The sequence below is a fragment of the Taeniopygia guttata genome, chromosome 1 (assembly GCF_048771995.1).
Source record: "Taeniopygia guttata chromosome 1, bTaeGut7.mat, whole genome shotgun sequence".
Taxonomy (NCBI): Eukaryota; Metazoa; Chordata; class Aves; order Passeriformes; family Estrildidae; genus Taeniopygia; species Taeniopygia guttata.
This window is the reverse complement of record NC_133024.1, coordinates 76,768,280-76,795,663: the sequence shown is the minus strand read 5'-3', so window position 1 is coordinate 76,795,663 and position 27,384 is coordinate 76,768,280. Positions and strand designations below refer to the sequence as shown.

The window sequence follows — 27,384 nt, the reverse complement described above, 5'->3', positions numbered from 1 at the left end:
AGCTGCCTGAGAGACAATGGAAGGGATTTCAGCACTGGCATGACACTGGGAGTGTCCAGTGTTCCAACTGCTGAAGGCAGGTCTACCAGCATGAGCATGGAGTCTGTACTTGAGGAAATAACTGTAGCTCCGTTTTAGACATCTTGCACAAAACAGTCTTAATGTTTTGTTTTAAAAACAGTTTTAATCCTTACCCCATGGCTCTTTGGATCTGGACTTGTGACACTGAACTGGTACTGAAGCATGATGATTAATAGATAATTCTTCACTAACCTCCTATGCAAAAACCTTTTCAAAGAATAATAAGGAATAAGAAGAGACTGGAACCAAAGTGAGAGATAAGAACTTTAAAAATTGTTTTGATTTGACAAGCTGAGATAATAAACTCTTGGCACAAAGCAAATTCAAACCTAAATCCTCCAAAATACTACATAAGCACATTCCTTAGTATATTAAAGGCTAGTTTGTAATGACATAGGGAAAAAAAAGCAGATGAGCATCCCATTCTGGGATGTGAAGGTTCAAGTTCCATCTTAGGCTGAAAATAGGATTAGCTTCCATTTATTAACATCTCAAAGTCAATATGCAAGTGGTCACACATATACAACACTTTGCACCTGTAGCACCTCTTAAGGTTATCTGTCCTGACTTCAGTTGGGATAGAGTTAATTTCTTCTCAGTAGCTGGTAGTGCTGTATTTTGGATTCAGTATAATGTTGGTAACACACTGATATTTGGTGGTTTGCCGAGCTGCATTTATCTTAAGTCACAGACTATTTTTTGTGTGTCTCATGCTCTGCCAGTGAGGAGGTACACAAAAAGAGGCTGGAAGGCTACATAGCTGGGACAGGTGAAGTGAACTGGACAAAAAGACATTCCACACCATTGAGTACCATGCCCAGTATATAAAACTGTGTGAGTTAACCAAAAGGAGGGCTGATCCAGGTTAAGGAATGGGGTCTGGCCTCTGTCAGCCAGACAATTTATTGTGCATCACATGTTTGTGGGTTTTAAAAAAATTATTACTATTATTATTATTATTACTACTACTTCTACTACTGCTATAATTTACTTTGTTTCAATTATTACACTGTTCTTATCCCAACCTAGTTGTGATTCTCCTCACCACTCCACCAGGGTGGCAGGGGGAGGTGAGAGTGGCTGTGTGGTGCTTAGTTGCTGGCTGGGTTTAAGCCACCACAGCAGCACATTAAGGAACAAGGGGTGGAAGCAGCTCCAACTCGCACATAACCAGTTGTTATGTGCGAGTATCAGAGTCCAAACCAGAAAACCTACACACTAAGGAGGACCATGTACTACCTGAACCACAGGCTTCTTTTTTACCACATACTAAGTAAAATGGCATTCTAGAAGAAGAAATGGCCCATCAAGACTCCCTAAGTGAAGATTGGAAGGACAGTAAAAGCAGACCTAGAATTCAATAACTGACTGCACCCAAAACAGATGCCTTATTTGCCCCATGTTCATTAGAAATGAAGGGACAGGTACACCTAACAAATCCCTGCCTTCTGTGAACAGAACTTGATTCAACAACAGTGAATTAAATACTCTGGAAATGTCTGGGGTGGTTTGTTACGTCACAAGCTTTTTATAAGAAATTGCCTCTAGCAAAATTGCCAGAGGGAGGGAATATAGACTACTCACATAGGAGAATATTCTATAAAATATTCTATTTTCCATACAATTTATTTGCTTTGAAATAAACAATGTTTTGCTTTAGAAAGTTGTCCAATTACTGCTTCTCTAGGGAAGATAATTACAAATATTAAACAAATTCAAAGGCTACAGCTCAAAAGCTGAGTCAAAACAAAAGGGAATTTCTTAACTCCAGTCCAAGAGAAAAAATGATTGTTCAATATATGAGCAGGGTGCTACCAATGAGTAGGAGATGGAGAAAATCTTCTAATTGTGACAGCTGGTTGTTAATGAGACACACTCAGCTTATTCTAGTTGTACTAGTGTCTGCTGACTCTAGTTCTGTCAGCTTGTGGAATTGCCAACTTCCATAAAAAAGACAGAAATCTGAAGTTTCCGTGGCAGTCTGTAGAGGAAATAGTCATGAATTGTTCATTACCTGGAAATTCAACATTTTAAATTTCACACCTAGGAGCCATGAAAGAAGTCATACAGCAAAATAATCCAGAATGTTTAGACAGCAGTGGGTTATCAGTTGCTCAAATGCATTATTTAAATGAAACAATTAAAAACCAGAGTTCAGGCATGCGAACATCAGCAGCATATGCAGTTTTTACACCAAATAAACCCTTGATATAAATCCAAGTTTATTTTCAACACAAAGAAAATAGTTTTAAACAACCAAGGCTTGAAAATTCCAGAAGAGCACAAAAAAGCAAAGGATGAGTTTAAGAAACACAGGTCTGAAGGAAAAGATATTGTTTTCTCTACAAAAATGGAAGCTGTCTGTTATTTCAAAATGTGTCCACACGTGTACATTGGCATGCAGAGGAAGGGAAGAGTGAGGGAACACTGAGTCTAAATTTAGCCACAGTGATTACTGCTGCAGCATACAAGCTTCATTCGTGGGCTGAAATGAATCTGTAAATCACCCACTGGTTAACACAATTCTTTAAAAATATGAGGTCAAATCCTGTGCACACATATCCCAGGTGTCTAGGCACAAAAGCTCTTTTATCCTATTGGTACCCTACATATCACCCTACATATTTGAAGTTTATGGAAGTGCCGCTAAAGGCAGTTTCTATTCAAATATGTCACAAAATCTCAAAGAAGCCTTAGTAACACAGATTGATTGGAATGGAAATCAAATTTAAAAACTACACTTGGCTGAAAGTCTCACCCATTTATTCAGGTAAAGCAGTCTGGTAGTTTCCTTCCTGACAATGATACATAAATTTGTGGAACAAAACAGAAAAGCTGCTTCCATCCAAAGTCCTGGCTGTGAGAGCAAGGGGTTCTGTGGACTTGGCAGTGTATAAAGGTTGCAGATGGTGTCCATGGTTCAAAATATCTGTTTGAAGGACTTCTTGTTGGTACTTAAATTTGTGAAATTATTCAAGAAAACGTCATTGAAGTGTCACCTCAGTACCAGTAGGAGAGCTAAAAAATATTCCCAGGTCTAGCTCTTCACTTTGAAAAAGCAGAATTGGACTGTCTAGGAGTATATTCACTCAGGGATTTCTTTTCTACCATCATGAATGAGGATAACTTTCCTGAGGAAGAATTCTTGAGCCAGGGAAAGCTCTGCTCCATTAATCTATTTCCCCCAAGGTCAAGAGTTTATTGCTTAGATATAACCAGAAGGTAAATTACCAATCTAGACACACAGTCCTTAGTTGACAAAGTATGAAACTTGCAAATTGCTCAGGATATGAGGCTCCCCATAATACTAAAGACACTCAGTTTGCCTACCCACAGAACATCTCTCCTGTGTCCCAGGAGAAAGATATCTAATGAATGAACAATTAGAGGATGTCCCTTTGTTATAGAAGTCTGGACTTTGCAAGCAGCAGAATCTCATATATGATGAAGATGAGATATACATATGGTATGAAGATATCATACATATGGTATGAGATATACATGTGGTATGAATCTTGGGAGATTCAGTGAAAATTAATGGCAGCTGGAAGAGAAGGAAAAAAAGACAGGAGGGAAAAGACAACATAAGCTTAAAGTGGCCAACGGAGTAGAAAGAGAGGGAGTGAAATTCAGATTTTCATATATGACTGTAGGCTTTTTACAGTCTGAAGCAATCTGGTGAAGCTGTTCCCTGATCCAAGACACTTAAGAGAATCCAAGAAAAAGCCATTATGATGTCCTTAACGTGCTCAGCAAAAATGCTCTGCAGATACAAAACCCATTATTTCAAGATGAAGGGACTGAGGTTGATACATTGCCCATCCTGAATGGGCACAGCGAGGAGTGCTCCAAGAATTGTATTTAATGCCAACAGATGGTGCTTCCCCCCTTTATGCAAACTTCCACCATCTTCCAGATAACAGTCTGTAGTGACATCAGAGCAGCCAATACCACCTAGGCACAGTATCTTCCCTATCTATTCACAATTTGGTTCTCTGCCAGCCTCCCTCCACGATTCTCAATGGGAAGTGAAAGTCAAGTTGACACCCTGATACCCACACTGGTGCACAGATGCTGCAGTTGTTTCCCTTTTCCCACCAGGGTTTTATTTGGGTTACAGAGAGATAAACTTTACAAAATTGCTGAGAAATAAAAGAGATCTAGAAATATAAACATCAGGAAAGGAAGACCAAACTTTTGTCGATATTACTGTAGCAAAAGGATAAAATACCAAATGATTCTGGTGGTCAGACATGACAGGAGAGGACTTCCCCCAAAGTGAAGAAGCATTTTATATAGGAGCAAATACAAAGTATAGGAAACAAGAGAGATGAAGGTGAAGAGGTGACAAAAATGTGGGAGGAAAATGGCAAAGTGGGGAATGAAAATGTGACAGTGATATGAAGGGGAACAGAAGATCAGATAATGGGAAAAAAAGAAAAACAGGACAAACTGTTTACAAAATAGGATAGATAAAAGAGTGTGAAAGAAAATAACTGTGAAAGCGAAGTTTAAAAAGCAGCAACAAAATGGCAAGCTGCTATTTTTAGGGAATAAATACATACAGCACACATTTTATTCTACTGCACTTAAAGGTGAATGTAGGTGATGCTAAGTAATTAATTTAGGACAAGATTGTGATTTCTCAGCAATATGCAGAGGAGTAAATAAAGAACACAGTAAGATCTAGAAAGTTTTCTAAATGAACACTACCATGTGTTTAAGGGCTGTATCCACAGCAACTAGAAACCAACACAAAACCAGTCACCATTTAACCACACTCCCTTGAGAAACTATCAACATAACAGTTTCTAGCAACATATTCAGACACCATGCCCACTGAATATTTAAGACATACAGTGAGGTACATCGAATAATGAACTTGCTGGCTTTATTTTCAAATTCTACCACATGCTCAAGCAACTCATTGAAGTCAAGGGTATTTGACAACCCAGTACTCACACACAGTTCCATGCTTCAGGTTCCTCCAGACTAGAAGATTTCAGCTAGAAAAAGACTGGGAATAGTAAAGCTCAAAGAATTGCCAGCAAAGAAATTCTGGGGTGATTGTTCCTTGCTTTTTCTTTTTTGTAGAAAGCATCCAGAGTGAATTCTTGTTTGGATAAAAGGGCTTAGTGAACAGCAAGGAAAAAGAAAATAATTATTTACATCTCAGTATCATAGAGGTATACTACAAACAACTTTTGAGAAAAGCTTTCCCCTCAATTTCTTCCCTTCCCCCCTTTTAAAATTTGTTTTTTAATTTAAATTGTTTTATGTTGGTTTGCATAACCTGTCAAGCTCATGTTCTTCAGAATGTTTTGTGAAGACTCAAAAGAATAAACTTACTAAAAAAACTATCTATTTAAGAGAGGGGACTCCCTTATGAGAGTCTGCCAACATTGCCCAGACAATGGAGCTCCATTAGAAGCTCCATTAGAAGCACTCCTTCCATAATGCTACCAACATCCTGGGAAACTGCATTGTCTCATTTCTCAGACAGATGAACTGAAGAGTAATGGAGTGGGAGTAATGAGCAGAGAACCTTCTCAAGGGGCAGCTGAACAAAATTGTTGCACTATGGCATAGAGAAGAAAGTTGACGTTCCCTCACCAAGCAAAGCAGAAAGTGAGAGAAAATGTTAATTTATCTCACCTATGGCACACTACCTACAGACAGCATATTGGGACTTCAGAAATCCACACAACATTTACTCAGAATATAATTCAAAACCTGATCTGACATGTACTTCATAGCTTTTATTATTTTCAATTTCACAAAAAAACTATCTAAGAAACTGATCTGCATTCTTTATAGCTTCATTCCCACAGGTAAAATTATCATCTAAATTCCTTTCATCTGCAGCATGATCTGTTCCACTCCACTGTCTTCAAATTACACCTTGCCAAATTTCTAAAGGCAAAAGAATTGCCCAAATACACCAATCCAGAAAATGGTGTTCAACTTTTCAAATATTATTTTAAGATTGAAAATACTCTGTTTTTCATTTTTACCACTACACAGCAACATTTGTGAGTGATACTTTTTCCGATTTAGCTGATGACCAGTAAATTCTGTGAGTGAGTCATTAAAAAACACCAGGTGGGTCAAAAGCTTTCATGACACACCTTTTCTGAAGAGCCTCAATGGAACATTCATACATTGATCCTATGGCCTTCTGATCACGGGTTTCACAGATTAGCACTACCGGTTAAATAAATGCTCTGCTCAAGTTAAAGGCTAAACATGAAGGCAACTTGAAAGTGTTTCAGCAACTTGTAAAGGGAAGCATCTTACTGATGTTCAAACAGTGTTCCTGCATTTTAGTCAAACCCCTCCACCTTTTTAAAGAATTCTATTTGAAGTCAAACATGAAAAGACATTTTTCCACTTTCATTGTTCACAGCCTAGGGAAAGGACAAGATGAGAAGAAAATGTTATCAACAGTTCTTTTATCATTTACCATGCTGAACTTATTTACCACTTTTTGTAATTACAGAGATATTAAAAAGACTGTCCTTCCTAACTGGAAGTTGCTTCATTCTCATGTCTGAAGAAACCCGGCTGCACTCCTCACAGCTGCTTGTAGCACAACTTACAGTTTCAATTCATTTTCTATTACAACTGCAACATTCAAGAATTGAGAAATTTCTAGTTCAGTTCTTATGTTAAAACTGATTAGTGTTTTAATAGGAATGGAGAAAAATAGAAGTTTCTGCTTGAGGAATAATTTCATCATATTGAAATGTTAAGGAAACAAGAAAAACAGAATTATGTTATCAGGGACTGGAAATAAAGATTCATACTCCAGTTGCAGGCCAAAGCTTTATGCCATCATACCTCTAATTCTGGAAATGCATTAAGGGTAACACAGCTATATCTGTTTGCACTACACTTCCCCCAACACAAGAAGAACTCATGTAGCAGTACAAAGATGTGTTTCAGGCAAAGAAAACTCATTGAAGACAGTGAACACATCTTAGACACAGGAACTGAGACACCACCTGCCTTGTCAGAATACCTGGATTTTTTGGTTTGTATAAAACAGAGAAAATAATAACACTTTGCTACACTGTTCAGTAAGGAAATAAACCAAGAGGATTAAACATGGCAAATAGAAAGTCACTTGTGGTTTACCTCTGTAAGTTACAGAATTTAATTTCTGCCCTTAAGAAACACCATATACACCCACAAACAAAGGAATTTCATAGAAAATTTTCAACCTCTCTAAAAAGGCTGCTAACCAGACCGATACGCAGAAGAGTGAGGAGCATTTTGACTTCCTAACTTTACACAATGACTTTCATTAAAGACCACCAAGAAGCAATCACTTTACCTTTCAGCCTCATTTTTTGTAACAGAATGCCAGGAGTACTGACATCCCCACAAGACTGACATCCTTCTCACATCTTGTGAAACAGTTTTAACATATAAAGCTATACAAACCATTTAAATGGCTATCAGCAGTACAACAGTGTATGAAAGATCGATGGAGAAAAATTTAAAAACACATTACTTTCAAGAAGCAGGAGCAATGCAAGATCTACAAACCAAAAAAATTTTATTTCTTATATAGTCCTTGAATAATGTCTAGCAATACCTGCTGCTGTCTTTGCCGCCTCATTTGGGCAACCTGAGACATCATGATTTGACGATCCAGTAACTCCATTCTCTGCTGCCTCTGAATGTCAACTGTTGCTCCCATTCCCACTCGAACTTCATTCGTTGGTTCCGCAGACGAGAAGACTGGTTCAAGAGTCCATGAAAATATCTTTGCTACCCATCTGGGTACACAAAGAATTCGATGAACTTTTAAGATACTGCTATTGTAGCAGATCCCAGAAACCTAAAATCAAAACCAAAAATGTTAAAAAAACCCTGAAAACCAAAAAACCTAAGTACATCACATTTACTTTGAATTTGGATGCAGGTAACAGTTGGCCTTTTGGATTTTAAAGCACTTTTACTGTATTTGCTCACAGTTCTCAGTCAAGAATCAGAGAACAAACAGGGGATTTCTTTACTTCCCTACAACTACAAACTGCTTTTTAAAATCTATGTGGTGCATTGCCTGTGACTCATAAAGCTGCAAGGGGCTTTTTGTTTGTTTTGGAATCTGAACCCAGGCCAAACTGGTCAAAATTAAAATAAAATTCAAATTTCTAGTAAAAGACCTGGTCAGGGTATGCTGCATGCTGACCTGAGAAGATTAAGACAGCTCTCGAGTATGCTGAAGTAATCTACAAACCCCTTCAAAAAAACCCCTAACCCCCTTAGGGCTTCTGTCCCTACCACCTGAAACTCTCCTTCTAGTAAAAATACAAGCAAACCAGTGGAACTGAAGTTAAATCTAAGACTATGCACACACTCATTCCAAAAGAAGCCCACCTGCCTTACAGGAGGGAAAAAAAAAACATTTGAAAACCAATTCATTAAAAACTGTGATCTGAAAAAGTCAGTTTTTGTAAGGCCCTTCTCCTACCCATAAGGAAAAAACACATTCTCTGTGTTCATGCTTGCATTAGAGCTTGATTTAATTTCAGATTCCGCAGGAGAAAGAGAAATCATGAGCCCCATAAATGGAATTACAGTCATCGCTCAGCCATTATTTTGAATGCCATTGTGAAACCACAGCACTTGAACCCAAAGCGGTCCCATCTGCATTCTGCTTTATGCCACATTTCAGCATTTGTGACTCTCTATTGTCTGTTATGCCACAAGAAATATGCTGTCACAGCAGAGTGAAATGAACAGGAAAAGAACTGAACCTCAACAAATCTGTAAACATACCCCAGAAATGAAATTATGCTAAAAACAATGTAGAAGCTCTGCATCTAATGTATATATTTATTTATTTATTTATTTGGGGCTATTTGTTGTATCTCACTGACATTTGTATAAAGACACTAAATGCATTGCTGCTTGGACAAAGGGAGACAGTATAGGAAAAAACATTCTTTAGGCGGGGGGATATTTTTCAGATTATTAATAAGGTTATTGTTAAATATCCAATGATGTAGTGAGACTTTTAGCAAAAACACATTCTGCTTTTGGAAACAATGATTTTTGTTTTATTCTACTTTCATTTTATGACTCATGATTGGATGTACAGCCCAAGCTGTTGGTTGCTTGACAGCACAAGCACAGGCTGTCATTCTAAGATGAGAAAGAACAGTTTTAAACTACTCTTAACCTCTTCAGTCTTTCAGTCGTGCTGTGAGAAAGGAGGTAAATGCTATAAAGGCCATAATCACATCAGAGTGAAGGCTGCCTTTAATTAATATTTTCTGCATTCAAAGGAAGGTCCTAACTGGACAGGGCACTGTAACAGAAGCTTTTTCCTGACCTCAGAGATCCTTTCCTCAGCTCTAGTGAAAATGTTCCAGATGACTGTAAACTCCTGACTAAAACTGTGCACATCAACTGGAAACTAAGGTATAGCTATAATCACCAAAGAACAAGAGGAAGAAAATTCGTATCACTTCTGCAATTCTCCTCTTTTTGGTATGTACTGCTTGAGCTGTCTGCCTAGCAAGAAGGTCCCCCAGAAGCAAACCCCTTGATCCTGAGAGAGTTAGGTAGATAGACCCCTCACTCAAGAAAACCTAGACTGCACAGTAACTGAGAACGCAGTTTTTGGCGAGTGAGAATTACTGAACCAGATTGAAAATATTACATACACATTTAATCTGATGTTTTCTTCAATGCAAAATGCACAAGTAGCACCACAACATACAGATTGTCTCCCTTCCTTTCACCTTGCTAGATGTAGGTATACGTAGTATCATTAGGCTATGGAGCCAGGACCCCTCTTTCATTCCAGGGATTCTGCACACCTGATTGTACAGGCGTTAACTAGGCAGAGAAAGAAGTCCCACTCAAAATACTTTGTCCAACATCACACCAACATTCCTTCACTTCATTCAAATGGCCCTCCTAGGTACTGATATCTGCTCTCTCTTACCACCTTTGAAAAGGTCTAATGTTTTCAAAAACCTTGAACAGGTTCAAAAAGAACAAGTTCACAAGAACAAAACAAAGCAAGTGGTGATAGGAAAATCTACGTCTTCCTGAATATATGACAAATCTTGGCACGTGTCTGAACATACTAACCACAAACAGAATCATTATTTATCAAATCAAGACAGAAAATAGAGCAATGAGACAATAGCAGCCTATCTTTGGTGTCAGTACTTTGGAACTTGTTTGTCTTAGAAAGGAAGGCATACTGAGAGCCCCAATTAGCAGCTGCATCAGTAAAAGCATTCTTGTATTTTTCTTAGCAGAGATGGCTGGGCATAGAATCATATAGGCTGGAAAAGACCTTTAAGATTATCAAGTCCAATTGTTAACCCAGTACTGCCAAGTCCACCATGTATTTAAACTGCCACATCTACATGTCTTTTAAACACCTATAGAGATGGTGACTCAACCCCTTTCTGCCCTGGGCAGCCAGGGCAGTGCTGGATGAACCTTTTGGTGAATAATTTTTCATAATATTCAATCTAAACCTTCCCTGGCACAACTTAAAGGATATTTCTGTTTATCTTACTTGGAAAAAGATATTGACCCTCACCTCATCACAATCTCCTTTTAGGTAGTTGCAGTCATTCCAGAGCACTTAACTAGAAGAAAAGGCTTTATAAGGCTAAAAGTTTATGGACATGCTAAAATGAAGACCTATTATATGGAAGTATAAGAAACTTTAAAATCCTGTAGTCAGTTATTACCAAATTTCAATAAGTTTCAACTAGTGAGGACAAGATAGCTATTTCTATATTTCCAATAAACCCAGAATGGAGACATTTGTAGTTAAAAAAGGTCTCGTGATTCAGTCTGGCTCAGTGTCATACTCCTGTCTTAATGTCAAGTATTTCCAAAGAACTTCCTCTATAGCTGGTTCATATGCAGAACCTAATAGATACAATTTTAAAAATCATAAGCTTTGACAAAGTATAAAGCAACTTTTTACACTATTTTTGTTATTGACATTGAGTGAATGTCTAGTGTTTAAGAACATAAAGCAACACTGTTTATTCAATGAAGATAAAATGACCTCAATTCTATTCCAATTTCAGCACTGTAAATCAGATTAAAGTGCTACTTCCCCCAAACAGAGGAGCCTCCAGTGTATTTTACCCGCCAAAAGTCACCACAAAAAGACGTTGTGGTTATGTTCACACTGTTAAAATGGAGAATTTGTGGCTAGCAACATAAGGTGCATCTTAATTTCTGTTAGTCACAGCATCTTCCACCATATTGTATGTGGCACAGTGCTAAGAAGAGGAAATGGAGGATGCTGGAAACTCTGGCACACTGCAGAATAAAAGTGCGCTTAGATATTTTAAATTTCTTAATGCCATGGCTTACTACTGGTACTTCACATGAAGTTTCCTAACCTTCTCCTGCCCCCATATAAAGCCTAACTTCCCCTTCCCTCATGTCCTTCTAAAGTTATACATTTTTAAGAAAAAGGAAGTAGCTGTATTTTCTCTGTAATTAGATAAACCAAACATGGAAACTCTCCAGTATTTCACATTGCAAAGACCCATATGCTCCACAGGTAGCTGGAGTAGTATTTAAAATTTAAATATTCAAATTTACTGTACTTGATTAACACCAAAAACGGAAATCAAACAGAAAAAAATTGTAGACAGACTGGTGTAGAAAATTATGTTGAAAATTATTTTAACTAACAGAACTTGACATCAAATACTCAATTATTTTGTTCTGAATAATGTAAATACATCCATCATGTACTCAAGACTTGGCTATTTTCAGATACCAACAAATGAAAAGTAAATAGTTTTCTTAAGGTGAAGTGACATTTTTATACCTATTGTATCTGCTTAATCCTTAGTATGTTCTGAATTGCATACATGTAAAATCAAAAAATGGGTTGAAGTTTGTGTCAGGATTCTGTATTTATCTTCATTAGAGAAAGCATTTACCAAAACAAGAGGGATTGTGTGAAAACCACTCAAGAAACAAAACTACCTAACAAATAAACCCCACTACACATGTATTTTCAACTTTTGTTAAAATTCAAACAGATTATTTTGTTCGGATTTCCTTTTTGGAAAGTATTGCAAATAATATAAACAGCCTTTTGCAAGAGTTACCTTGAGATAAAAATAAAATTATAGTGATGCTAAAATATCTCTCCTAAATTTTGTTTCCAGTTGATTTGCCTCACACATTTTCCAGATACCTTGAAACTTTTTTCTTCAGAGTTCATTAGTGCTTCATTGGTCAGATGGAATCACTATCAGCTAAAGAACACTGTGTATGTGCAAGCATGACTGTACTGCCATTTCAGCACAGTACAACTATTCTTAACTTTTACTGGTGTCCTAAGCATACGTTCCTTTGGTCTCTGCCAGTGTTCTGTAGGTGATAATTATCACATTATTAACCAAATCTCATTAATTAAAAGATCAGGATTTGATTAATCTAACCCAACATAAATATCTGTAATTTAAAAACCTGCTTAATAAGCTGATTGTTTAAAGTTGGTGTCATAGTAATTTCAAGAGAAATGGGCACCCTTAGGATCCTCTGGCAGATGTCTCCAAAGTACATACACAGCTGAATTACCCTAATGGATTCCCTCTCTGAAAAAGGGTAATGCTGCTGCCAAAAAAAAGAAATATTGATAGAACAATCTAATTCCTAATGAACCAGTTGGTATAGTTGACCAAAGAGACCATATTTTGGACACAGAAACTCTTCTTCAGATCCAAGAGAGACTTCAGAATTGAAATACAAACTGAAAACCAATATCCATTTTTCTACAGATATTAAAGAGAAAGTACCTTATGACACGTTATGACTTTTTCCTGTCTTCTCTCACTACTTTCTCCTTCTTCTAGAGTTGGAAATATCTGCATTTCCCTCCTCCCTAGACAATTACAACCTCACTTCCAAACCAGCATCCTCTGTATTCCAGATGAACCAATTCCTTTTTTTTTCAGATGCATTAACTGATGCAGGAATAAGTGCTGGTAGCTTAGTCAGTTGTCATGTGTTCACACCTTGATGTGGGCAGGGACAGCTCACACCACAGGGGACATTAGGTCAATAAAGTCAGTAAATGTAGTGACACTCAGATCAAGTCACTTCCTGTCACTCAGCTGAACACTGAGCACTGTCCACACACAAATAAAGCACATTAGTTTTGGGCAGGATTGAGCACATGTGTTAATGTACATGGACTTGCTGGAGCAAGTCCAGTGCAGGGCCACAGAGATGATCAAAGGACTGTGGGAGCATCTTTCACATGAGGGGAGGCTGAGAGAAGTGGGGCTGTTTGGCCTGGAGAAGAGAAGGTGAGGGGATTTTACCGAAGTAAAGAAATGCTTGAAGCTAAATGAAGGGACGAAACCAGGCTTTTCTCAGCAACAGGAAAAGGAGAAATCGGCATGAACTGAAACGTGGGAGGCTCCCTCTAAGGATCAGGAAACACTTCACCGTGAGGCTGATTGAACACTAGCACAGATGGCCCAGGGAGGTGGTAGAGTCTGCATCCTTGGAGATACTCAAAAGCCATCAGAACATGGTCCTGGGGCAAGCTGCTCTGTGTGGCCCTGCCTGAGCAGGGAGGCTGGACCAGGTGTTGCCCTCAGTGCTTCTGTGAACTGAGTATGTGCTCTTTGGCAGGTAGTTCTATCAGGAAAGGGGAATCACATCCATTACACACAAAATATATGGTTTTACTAGGTAGACAGAATTTTTAGTGAGTAGTCTCACTGATACTAGCAACACTACTGGTATTTATACTGTAATACCAATGTCAAATATTCAGAAATTAACTAGATCCAACATTTAGCTAACAGTTACCTGAAACCACTTACAATCACAGTTACAAAGTGTTCAAAAAGTATCATACATTGACTAAAGTCCTGCACCAGATTAAATGTGGATGACTGAAGGATATCCAGACTAACTGGAGGATCAGGGACAATGCACAGCAGGACATGAATGTGGAGGCAACTGCATACATTAACAGACTCTGACCAAAGATTCTCTTTGAGAAAGCACATGTTTAATATTAAGCATGTAGAAGGGATGATATTTTAAATGTGAACACTATATTGTGGGGTAATACAAATGCAAATACAGCATGTTTTAAAACAACACAGAATTCAGCATGCTTTGTTCAAAATCTTGTAAGAAAGATCTGAAAGAGGAAGAAAAACAACAAGAAAACCAATGATTCCTAGGTCTGATCAGATATTAGCTACATAAGACTATTTTAAAGACAGGAACTAAAACCATGAATGTCCAGTTTAATTATTTTGCTCCCCGAGCTGAATCATGTTTTACCCTATATATGCCAATTCCAAAGGACATTATTTCATGATACAAAAACACCTCAGCTGACTGAACAACTAGCAGAAAGGATAGATAAAGTTCTTAACAAACAGAACGCAAAAGTATAATCCAAATACACTTGGGAGCATTTAACAGCATCTGTAGTCTATGTAAAACTAAATTAGTCACTTCAAAATTATGAATACTAACTAATGTACTCAAAAAAAAAGAACTGAAATTAAAATAATGCACTCAACACTGTCTGAACTTTCTATCTTAAGCTTAAGCCACTAAAGTACAAACTCCAATTTACAGATTCTCTATATTTCCAATATCTAAATATAAAAAGCACAACTTTTCATACAATCTGAGAAAAGTAAATTCCAGCATAGCACAGTAACAATGCAGAAAACTGTTGCATTCAGTTTAGTGAAATGTCCAAGACAAGCAGGGTTTTAGAAACTTCTCAATTTCAGTTTCCTAAGCTTTGAACTGAACTCTACATAAATGTAAGGCAGCTCACAGGAGACTTGGTGGGTTCCAAATTTTGAACTTTATGCAGTGAAGGTCATCTTGCAAACAAATAAAAAACTGACATGAGGTAAGAAAAAAGGCTAGAACACTAAAATCACAAAAAAGGGCCTGAAAGATACCTTTCCGCTATCAAATATAGCCCTAAGCCACTCTGAAAAACCCATGGCATGTGCTCTGTCTGATGACATTATCCTAGAAAGTAGAGGGAACTGCATGTCTTCATGGGACATGTCTTCTGCTGGTCACCAACCTGAGCTTACTTCTTTAAGCAGATAAGATCTAGCTATGACTGAGTCTTGACACTCCTCTCAAATTTCAATCCTACCAGAGTATGGCAAGGAAAAATGTTAAGTGGGAATCCAAGAGATTTTAAAGGGGTGAAAAAAAAAAAAAAAAGGAGAGATTTCTACATCCAATGAAACATGAATACCACTTCCTAAGGTGGTTCGACTATTTTAAAAGAAAAAAATAGTGAAGACACTGTTTCAAGTTTTCACTAAACTGAGTGATATGCACTATATGGTAGCACTTCCGTAAACAACTACTGAAAGAATTTTGGGCATCTCTAGTATGTTTCCTAATTTTATGACACAAACCCCAAAAAACTCACATCATAAGAAACAAACTTGGTCTGTATGCACCAGGCATCGTATATTCCTGGCAAAATAAATCACAAGAAACTAAATTAGTCTTATCAAACATAAGATGAGTATAGATTAGTGATTACAAGAGATTTGTGAATTTCTTTACAATCTACTACATAAATTTTCTCCTCTTTATACATAAGCATCATGGATTTAAACAGCATGTCTTATACAACATACCAGCAACTGACATACCAAAAGTAAAATAATTGATTGTCCAGTTTCATGTGGACAGTAAAGAAACTGCCTTTAAGACTGTAATCCCGTGCTGGTTTACAATTAGATCTAGCAAGATATACCTTATCACAAAGACAGACATAGCAGACCTTCTGTATTCCAATAACAAAACATGTGCTGTAATTTCTGCACCTGACAAAAACTGACCATCAAAACTACAAATTGTCAAAAATTCCCTATCACCAGGCACATTACATCAATGCCTACCTGCCCACATAGACTCATACACTCATTTCTGTAATGACAGCATCACTCAAAACCACTGAAAACAAGAACTCAAGGCAGTACAGTTCCCAGTACCTCTATACCCTGCCTAGAATTCACAAGAAGGTCTAATGACACTTGCAAGCATGTAACTAGAAAGTCAGATCCCACTTAGTCATGTTCAAATATAGGCTGTGAGAATTTAAATAAACCTAAACCAGGAACACAGTGAAGACAAGGTGGAAAGTGACAACAACTCAGAAATTGTGCTGGCACCATCCATTTTAATATTCCACATAAGCAGAAGTGCAACAAAAGCTTAATTACAAAACAGCATCATAACACATCCAACATGAGTGCCTAAGTGATCTTCAGTGCTTAAAATACAGCGAAGTGGCTACCAGGCAATAAACTAGTGACTAAATATCACACCTGACTTGATGTTTGTGCATTTACCTATCCTTTTTGTACAAATACCTGAAAATTTGAGTCCACAAAGACTAAGGTAGTAAGCTAGAAAAATGCTAAAAGTAGTAAGAATTACAAAACATAGGCTGTCAGAATGACTTAACATTAATTTGACAATCTATTTATTTCTGTAATTGTACATATACAATGTTATCAACCAACTACACTTGTAGTGATAAAAGGCATCTTTATAGTGTTGCATATCCTTCTTCAGATTATTTAATACATTGTGAAACTTTATTCCTTTACCAAGTTTTCTCAAAAGACACCAAATCATAATTTCTAACAGAGAAGAAAAAGAGACTTCTTAATAACAGAAGTGTGGCAGATATGCTATGCAAAAGAAATGGCTGAAAATCCTAACATGAAATTCTTTTCAAATTACTGCACTGTCACTGTCAAAGCAGGATGGGAATGAAGAGACTCTGACCAGATCAGAAGGCTGGTGAAAGTAAAACTCTGATTTATTCAAAATACACTGCTCTTTTATGCAGAGCTTCGTGAGGACCAAATCCATTGGTTCTGAAGTGAAAACAACCCACCGCATTGGTGCAAAGTGCTTGACACACAGTGATAGAACTTAACTATAAACAATGTGAAAAACAAGAGAGATAAAGAGTTATTTACATTTTTCTCCAGCTCTTTCCCAGGCTTTTTGCCTGGCTAGAAACTCTTAGTTTCTTTCTTTGACTGAATCGGAGTCCCACACTGCACCTATTATGAAGTCATGGAGTGCAGCTCTGCCTGCTGCAGAAAAAAAATTGAGATTGAAAACACATTGTAATTAATGATGACTTAATTCATTCTGACTGAAGCAATATGAAAACTTGAAATGATTTTTAGCCATCCTGGGACACAGAAGAAACTCAATTTAATCCTATGGTTTTACACCTAAGTAAAACATACTGTCAGCTTGCAATTTAAAAAAAGCTAATTTATAAAAAAGATTACTAAGAAAGTTCAGCAAGTTTCATTATATAGAAGAACAAAATTTTAGATTAAGAGGGAATTAAAATAGGAACTGCATAATGTATTACGAAAAAAAAAATTGACCTACTCTTTATTTTTTAAAAATTGACCTACTCTATATAATCAAGTATAGACAGAGCTTGTATCATCAGGAAAGAGGGAGTTAAAATACCTTTCCATTTCTTTCCTTTCCTTCCCTCTCTAATGAACACCTGTTCAAAAGGAAGGGCTATTAAAAGAGCCAGCAGCGTAACAGGAAGGGTAGTGTGTTTGGAGGAAGTCACAGATCCTTCAGTGGGCACAGAAGCTTGGGCTGATTTCCAGTAGAGATAGATTCTGATTTGTTAGTTGCACTGCTTTCATTGATATTTATAGCAAGATCAAATCATGAACAGGCATCACTATTTGCTGCTCCATCACTCCTGTTATTACTTATCCTAGAAACTCACAGAATATTTTGCAACAGTCAATGCAAATGGTAAGAGATCAAACTACTAAGTTGTAGCAGCATTTCCCTCTGAGCTCAACCCAAATTCAAATTAGTGGGTACAGCAAGGGCATAATTTGAGTTTTCCACCAACTTAATAATGAGCTCCCTTGGAAGTGGTGGCACTCTCTCTGTTGAAAAAGGTTACAATTTTTGGGCCAAGAAATCAGTCTGAGCTCCTAATTTCAGAGTTTGTAAAATTTAAAAAGAAGCTTATCAGTATCTAAACATCTGAAATATTTAGCACAATCTGTTTCAGCACTAACTGTCTTAGTACCAACAACAGAGTCAGAAAGGAAAAAGACAGATCTAAGAGAGAAATTCAGAAGTGAATTTTATCTGACTGATGTGATGAATGTGATTTTGTGCCCTTTACTGTCATTGCCATTGTGAGAAACAGCTATACTACAGATCTCCTTGGAGATGAAAGCATGAAAAACCCTCACAGCAAAGCTATTAAAACCTGAGTTTTGGAATCAAAGCTTGAGGCTTGCTGAAAACTGAAAAAACAACCTCAACTCGGGGTACACATTTTTACCATTTCCTCAGCAATCTCATTTATAGTTCTGGGTGTATAGCTATATCCATGGCAACAAAATTAATTTTATGCAGGGAACAGTGGCACCCTGAAAATATCAACCACCAATCTTGTCGTCTATCAGTTTATCACCAGCTAGTCAGTGCTTTACATATTTGGAAGTTGAAGAGGAAAACTTTCTACTTGCCAACACAAAATGTTACTTAGCAACTTCTGTTCTTTTTGAGTCCAAATATACTGTGCTGATCCCACACATAACGGAGTGTTTTAAGCAACATACGATTTTTATAACAGTAAGACTTACCAATCCACTTAAGGCTAAAATCCAGATGTAGGAACCAGACGTTAAGAGCTGGAAGACAAGGGTAGGGATTTAAATTTTTGTTTTACTAAATTATTGCTATATGAACCACTAAGTTGCAATATGATATAGGTTATGCACTCATGATGACAATGGGAGACGTCAGACTGTTACCTCTATTAAAATTCAGTTTACCATTCAAAAAGAAAAAGTATTCCAGAAGGAGCAAGTGGAAAAAACACAGGGATCCAACAATTGTTCTCCTTCTACAGAACAATACATTTTATTTTCATATAGCTTACTAAGTATAACAGGATGTCAGTTATAGGCTGCACAGAAAACAGGTCTGAAAGACAGGCTGAAGCAAAGGAAATGACTCAGCAGCAAGAGGAGAAGAGTTCCAAGCAGGCAGGCACTCCAAGTGAAGCTCTCAGACATGCAGTCACAGACAGCCTAAGCACCAAAATTAAGGAAATAAAGTTCTTACCCTGTGACATATTTGCTGACATGAAATCACAGAAATAAGCTGGAGCAAATTTTTTTTTTAAATCCTGATAAGTCAACATGGCAGCCCATTGTTTCTAGCAAAGTATGTGACTAATCACCTGGAGAAGGTTATAACCAAACTGGAAAAATGGACTGAAAATGGTTACTAAAATGTTTCTGTGTGATGCTGACTGAATTGTGAGAACACCTTCCCTCTAGAGTTCTGACTATGGAAAGAATGACTTGAGATAAGGGCAGAGTTTACAAATGAGGAGAAGGCAAATGAGTCTTTCCTCAGGCTCTGTATGACAGCAGCAACCTTTCAGGCTCAGCAGGGAGAGATCCCGCAGAGATATGGGGCTCAGTGACAGCACTGATCCCCATTGGGGGGCTCAGTGACAGCACTGATCCACGCTGGATCCATGCTGTGTGTACGAAAGCAAAAGGTAAAAGACAATATGGAAAACAGTCCACATAATATCATGGCTTTCCCAAAGACTGCAATAATAGTGGACTTGAAGGGTTCAGAAGAGAGGAAACAAGATTTCTGAGAGATCAAGAAAATAAGGTGCTGGAGCAGAAAGTGAAGGAGACCAAAGGCTGAACAGGAAAGAGGATGAATGAAATGTTCATGTGGAGCACAAGCCAATATTCTGAAACTGACTACTTATTCTAAAATACTCCCTACTACATTTGGTAGAGAGTATCATAACTATGGTGTTTTTCCCATTGCTTGTGCCAGAGCTACTTTTGAATCCCTAGAAAATATAGAAGTGAGCCTAATTTCTGATAAATTTGCAAATCTCCTATTTCACCATTCAAGTTGTGACACAAGTGTCCATTCATTTCTAGGCTGCTGGGTTTGGGGGTTTTTAATTTTTTTCTGAATAATTACTAGTTTTCTATACCAAGTAGCTATATTTTTTTGGTCATATTTCACAGAATAATGCATGATGTTGCTGTGCTCTATGTTACATGTGTCACATGGTAATGCATGGCATACAAATTAGATTAATTTAATAAAAGTGAAATTTAGCTAAAACCTTGATTATTTACTAAGTCTTACCATAAAAAATACTGTATTCTACATTGTTTGAATTCTAATAGACAAGGGGAAAATAAGCAAATTCAAGAATATAAGCAAAATAGAAAGGTGAAAGATAAAAATGCTTTAGGATTAGGTTCCATTTTCATCTATTTTGGTCTAATTCATTTTACTGACCAAAAAAACCAAAACTGCAGAATTGTCTATTATATTTTCCCATGTAAGACAAGGTAAGAACAGATCACTTGCTTACCACTTCAGCATACTAGAAACACATATTTCTCTATGTTTTAGTTTAGCTGATGGGATAGTTGCTAGCTAAATGTATGCTGAATCATGCATGTGGAAGCATCAAAATTCACTGACAAACAGAAATACTAACTACTAACTACACTAGTAGTTTAGTAAAAGATGAACAAGCAAGTACATACCATACCTGTAAACCCAGTATGTAGACCAGAGACTTGTTTGTTATAGAAAAGTGGCCCAATACTTGTGTCACCTGCACTCTTGGAATGGAGGAATAAAATGGAACAAACAGCGCAAACACAGGACCCAAGCTGCAAAAAGAAAGGTACAGATGGTTATAAGAATTATACTAACAGCAGTAATGTCAAACAATCAAAAGGAGTTAATTTTAAGTACACAACAATCAAAATGTTACACCACCTTGCAAACAAAGGTCTTCCTTGGGAACCCACACTAGGTAACTTCTGGCATGCTGGGTAATAGATTCATTAGCAAATAAGAACAAGTGGCAAAAAGTATTTTATTTCCCAATGTTTAGGACTGGAGGCAGAAGAGAAGGCAACATATTTCATCTAATAGCAGATTCTTTACATAAAGCACAGCACACAACAAGAACAGCAGTAATCTCCTACATCAGAACAAATATGATTCAAATGAACAAATGGTAAGGACTTTACCTTTCCCAAAAGGTTAAGGAAGGCACTTCACTTATGAAGCCAAGCTCCTGGTATTTATCCAGACTTAATGTGTTTAGAGTATTGCCAATAGAGTACAGCATCTAAGATGGGAATACTGACAGTTTGATTTAACTTCCCTTTGCCAGTGACTTCCATGGCCCTACAAATAAAACTTCCTTTAGGGTCCTCATCTTAATCACAACACAAGATGTTTTTGAAATTTTTAAACCATCACTGGAAGGAGATTTATAGAATCTTAAGACTTGAAGCAGTTTTTATAATGACCAGATGCCTAGACTGATCTTGTGAACACAAGTTAGTGCATTTCATTCAGACACTCAATTTTGCATGTAATTATTTTTACACAAACAAGTTATTCCATTGCAGACAATATTCACTGAATAAATCAGGTTTTATAAGTGAATATAGAAGAAAAACAAAGAAAAAATATACTTTCTCTTCTTAGAAAAGTAATTCTAAATTATTTCTTTCTACTCTGACCAAATTGAGAGAATACCACAACTGTAGCATGCTTTTCAGGTTTTATTGATCCTGTGATAAACAGTGACTCAGACACAGAGATTTCACATGCAAGAATGCACTCAATCGTAAGATGGGAAAGTACAAAAAGGAATTTCCCAAGACTGCAAGTGTATTTTAAAGAGATTAAAGAATGCTAAAAGGTTCCCTAAATGTTAGTATTAATTTACGTCAACAGAGACCACAGAAAGCACCACCCCAGTCCAGAGTAGCTATCAGCTTAATTCAAGGTCTGGTGTCTGACACTGCTCAGTACCCAAAAACCTAGATGAGCTGGAGGAATCTTAGTGATGGGCCTTTTCTCCTAAAACAGTAAGTTCATAGGCACTACATAGGTATGCTCCTAAAGGCATCAGTGTTTGTTTTTTAGACAGAGTTCACATCTAATATAAATAGGTATTACCTGAATATCCATTCAGGTATCTTTTTTAAAATGTCAAAACTGGTGCCCTTCAAAATGCTGTGTGAAACTAATTTGTACAGGCGATTCCACTGTGTGAAAAGTCATTCCAATTAATTTTAAACTTTCAACTTTCTTTATATAATTCTGTATTTTGAAAGTTTCCCTTTATTTTCTGTTGCCTTCAGTATTTTCAATAGTTTACTAATGCCTTTCTTAGAATAACTATATGGAGATGCTGCTTATCTACAGCAGGTCTGTCAGACAAGTTATGCACAGAATAATACTAGAATATTGCTGACACAGTAAAGTATAACAAAAGGATGATCAAGGAAAATCTGGACCCACTGGTGAAAAAAGGGACCCAGTGACAAAGGACAAGAGAAAACCAGGGCACTCAATGTCTTTTTCCTGTCAGTTTTCAGTGGTTAGTTTTGCCCTCAGGCCTTGCAAGGCCCTGAGCCTCTGGTGGGACTGGAGCAACACCTGCTGCGAAGGAAAACATTTTGGAGGCTCTTGATCCCAAGTGATCACACAGGAGGCAAAAGGACCAGACAAGCTGCACGCCGGGGTTCTCAGGGAGGTGGCCAATGCTACCTCACTGAAACATCATGGTGATTAGGGCAGGTTCCTGACTGGGTAATTGCAAATGTCACATCCATCTTCAAGGAGGGCAAGAAGAGAATCTTGATAGCTACAAAGCTCACCTCAATCCCTGGGAAAGTTACAGAGCAAAGCTCCTAGGAGCCATTGCCAGCTACATGATGGACAAGGCAGCTACTAATATCCCATATGGATTTACCAAGAGTGACTCTGGTACTGTGGGTAAGGAAGGGGAAGATGGCAAATGCTGTACACTCTGACTTTAGGATGGTCTTTGACTTGGTTTCTTCTTCAGCCCTCAAAGAAAAACAGGGAAGATATGCACTGCATAAGCAGCGAAGATTTGAGGGAATCTGGTTACACTGCTGGACTCAAAGGGCTCTGATCAGCAGCACCAACTTTAATGGCAAGCACTAACTAGCAGCTTCCCTCATGGATCTGTACTGGGATGAACACTATTTATTGTCTTTATTAAACTACCTGGATGACACAACAGAGTGCACTCCCAACATGATAGTGAGTGAAATCAAAATGGAGGGAGCAGTCAATACGTTGGAGAGCAGGATCACATTCAGCTATTCCTTGATGGACTTGAGAAATGAGCCGATATTAGGAATGTTAGGGAGTTCAACAGAAGTAACAGTGCACCGAGTCTTCCATCTGGGTTGGAAAAACCTTGGGCAGTGGCATAGACTGGCTAGAAAACAGACTGGCAGATAAGGAGATGGAGAATCCTTTGAGTGTTAGTCAACCTTTGAGTGCCACTTTATCCTTGCAGGAAAGGTCAATCACATACAGGGCAGCATTATCAATATGTTGTCATATGTTACAGAATTTCTGAGAGACAGAGGTCATGATTTATGTCTGGAGTGAGACTTGAGCTACCCAGTCAGACTAGGCCTGATAAGCGGCCTTGATGGGGCCTCGAAGCCTTTGATGCAGTGAGAATTCAGTTGTGGCGCAGTCAGAAATTATGTTAAGGTAACTACAAAGTATTCAGCCATCTGAGCATGAACTAGAGTGTGAAAAGTCCAACCACCTTAAGGCAAAGGTAAACAATGTTAGTGTGCCAATCAGAGTGTCTTTGTAACCTGTAAATTATGTAGAAGTGTATAAAAACTGCCATCTTCTCTTGAATAAACAGAGAATGTTGCATTAATCATATTGGTTGGATGTGCTTTCTGTCAGGCCAGCTCCCCCGATTTTATGAGGCCCCTGGCTTTTGTCATAAGGCCAAGAGAAGTAATTGCTCCTGAGACTAAATCTAAATAATTGTGTCCACTTTTGGGCTTTATGCTTCAAGAAACGTATTAATATACTAGAGCAACTCCAGACAGGATAATGTATTTTACCAGGCTGCCCAGAGTTACAATCTCCATCTTCAGAGATACAACCTGGACACCCAGCCCAAAATAACCCGTTCTCATTGGACATGTTTTGAACCCAGGATTGAACTAGATGACTGCCAGAGATCCTGTCAAACCTAAGCTACCCTATTGCTCTGTGAAAAATCAAAGCCTTATTCCCAGAGCTCATGATTGCTGAAGGAATTTCTGTTCCTGTATTTCACTGGGCAGCTACAAACATCCAACCACATACTGCAAATAAAAGGACTGGCTCTTAACTCTTTTAGTTATGTTAATTAGTTGTTTGGTATAATGTATCAGATTCAACATCTACAAGTGGAAAACATTCTTACTGAAGGACTACTTCAGTGGGTTTTTTCCCTTCACTTCTTTCTTATCCTCCTGTATTTGATTTTCCTCTCATCTCTTTTAGTCTCCTTTTCTGTGCTTTCCCTCCTTTTGCAGAGACCTTCACTCCAGCCCTTTGTTCATTATACTATGAGACTATCAGGAACATCCTTTCATGTGCCATGATTAACTTCTACTAGGAATCTGTGATGTTTGTGTGCAAAGAAGGGCTATAGATGCAAACATATTCTGACTCTGAACTGAGTTTTTGCCCACTTCATATTTAGGAAGTTAATTTTAGTCACATTTTCATAGAAAATGAAATTTTCAAACAACCCAGAAAACTCTAAAACCTGAAAACTGAATTCTAGAGTTTGAAAATTCTACATGTCCATCCCAAAGATGTACTGTAGTAGCCGTCTCTACAATAATTATATTCTCATTTTGAAGAGCACATTGAATTTCAACATTTGAAGTGAAACAGAAACACAGAGACAAGATAGGAACATTCTACATCATATGAATCTATGAGATTGGTTTTGTACAAAGAAATAAAAAAGACATATACAAACAACATCCTTGAAAAAAATAAATCAGAGATGTAAAAATTGTCTGAGAAATAAAAATCAGGGGCAGGTACATCTTACAAAAGAAATGCACTATTTAAAGTCTAAAAGGGTGACTATTAAATGCAGATTAAAATAAAACATTAGCACTAGCAAATATATGCACACAACAAGAAAAACGGTTCTAAAATGCATGAACAAAGGGTTAGAAAGCTAAATAAATGTAGCTTCTGCAAAAATGCTTGCTGCTGTCAACAGAAGTTCTGTGGGATTAAGTCTGCAGAAATAACCTATTTTATTCAGAATGACTCACTACACTTACTAACTGCGGTGCTGTGTTTTTCTTCATTCAAGTTCTCCAAAAAACCATTAAACTGACAAATTCACAACCATGTATTTTTTAGGGGACTAAAAATATCACATAAAAAACAGCTGCAGATGATACAGGCACGCAAGTAGTGCACTTGGAATTCAAGTTACTAAGTCATTTCAGTGACCTGCGTTCCTACAGTCAGCCCAAACACTGCCATATTACACTTGAGGTTCCAGTCTTTATTCTGAACATGCTAAATATTCACAATAACATTCCTTAAAATTAAGTAACTCTGTGGAATGTGACTACTACCCTTGATGGTTGTGTTCTTCTATCTGCTGGAGCCTTGGACTCAAAAGACCCTCCTACTGCACCCAATCCTTTCACTACACATAAGCAGGACAGCCCATTATGGCCTGAGGTCTCTCAATAGCAGCAAAAGCATTAGGCTTTGTTACCCAATACTCACTAGCTAACAGCAATATTTCACAGGAAAGCAGCAAGAATGCAGAGAAAAATTTAAAAATACATCTGGAGGTGAAAAGAAAGGTTCCTCCTGTCCATGGATATCCCTGCAGAATCAGTGCAACTTGCAGTTCATTAAAATTTGAGACTAACGATCTAACCAACAGTTTACAATTCCCTCATGAAGGCGGAAGTCAGACACCTATCCTAAAGTAAGCTTTAGTTTTTAATGCCAAGACTATCCAACAATATATTTTGTAACCTGTGGGGTTCCATGTTCCTCATCTTGCCTGTCAAAATCTGAACAGTGTTTGTACATATATGGTAAACACAAATGTATGTCTGCACATAATATGGTAAACACAAACACCTTCTGACACACAGCAATTTTTAAATTTATATGTCCAAATCCTGGAGCAGTCAAACAGATATTGGACCAACAGCAGCTGTATCAGAACAGAAAACAAACAGCTAGAAGGATGAACAGTTAGTGAAAGAATGCAAACTGCACCATTTATCTCAAGCAATTAGCTTGAGCTAATTTCTCATCATGCTAGGCTGGATTGGTATCTAAAATACCAGTGTGACGCAAAGGGTACAGTCTAATACTGTACCTTAATCAAAGGAAGGCAATATTTTATCAGATCAAAGCAGGAAACACATACTGGCGTTGTTTTATAATGATAAAACAATTCTGAAACAAACACTTCCTTTAATAAGAAGCTGGGGTACTAATGTCAGCCCTTGAGCAAAGACATATTTGCGTATCTCAAAATTTCCATTTCTACAGCAGACCTTAGGTGCTGGAGAGGGAACCACACTGTGGTGTTACTTTGTGTACATATGAAGCAAGTTACCTGTGCAATTTCCCTTTAAGCAGTCCTGAATTCTCATTACTTCATTTAAAGCAATTTTACTCTCTGATGAAGCTGAATTATTAAAAAATTATTCAAAAACAAGTAAGGAAAAACAAATCCAGAATAAAAATAATCCAGAATAAAATAATCCAGAATAAAATTGGTAAATTTCCACAAAGACTTTCTGAATGTGATGTTAGAAGATGAATGCTCCATTAAGACTGAGAGCTGAAAGCCCTGGATAGAGCCCTTCAGCTCTTTGGCACCTAAAGGGAATCAAGTCGTGTACAGTGGGAGTTCAACACAAGAAAAATCAGTGTACAGTGTCAACCAAGTGCTCCAAGTAGGTACAAGAGTAGCTCACAAGGCTCTGTGCTCTGCTATAGCAAAAACATTTCCTATAATACAAAGTAACTTTGCCATTAGACCTGTATTTATTTGAGGCTTTCTGATGAGAGGGATGTGTTAGTAGAGATCCTATCTCTCTACACACCTTCACCACTACAATGTCAGCCAACACCTGTGCTGTGAACACAGCCCTAACATTTCCAAAGAGGCATCCTCCACTCTGCATGGGTTGGACCCGCCAAAAATACCCTTATCATGCCTTGTTGGTTGTTTAAAATCAGGCCACTAAATGACGTCATGAAACAGTCCTTTGCAGTCATGAATGATCAGTATCAGTTTTTGGGGAAAAGCCCAGGTAGCTCTCA

The 27,384-nt window shown here is 37.6% G+C and overlaps 1 protein-coding gene across 2 annotated transcripts in view; it reads right to left on the bottom strand.

Moving 5' to 3' along the window:
• The window catches only part of UBAC2 (UBA domain containing 2), an 89,491-nt gene that overhangs the window by 9,866 nt on the left and 52,241 nt on the right, over positions 1-27,384 (bottom strand). For both annotated transcript variants that reach the window (XM_030276531.4, XM_030276538.4), the window contains exons 5-7: positions 20,744-20,867; positions 18,780-18,827; positions 7,682-7,927 (exon numbers count right to left, since the gene is read on the bottom strand). In XM_030276531.4, the coding sequence (XP_030132391.4) occupies positions 7,682-7,927; positions 18,780-18,827; positions 20,744-20,867 (418 nt within the window). The remainder of the gene's footprint in view (positions 1-7,681; positions 7,928-18,779; positions 18,828-20,743; positions 20,868-27,384) is intronic.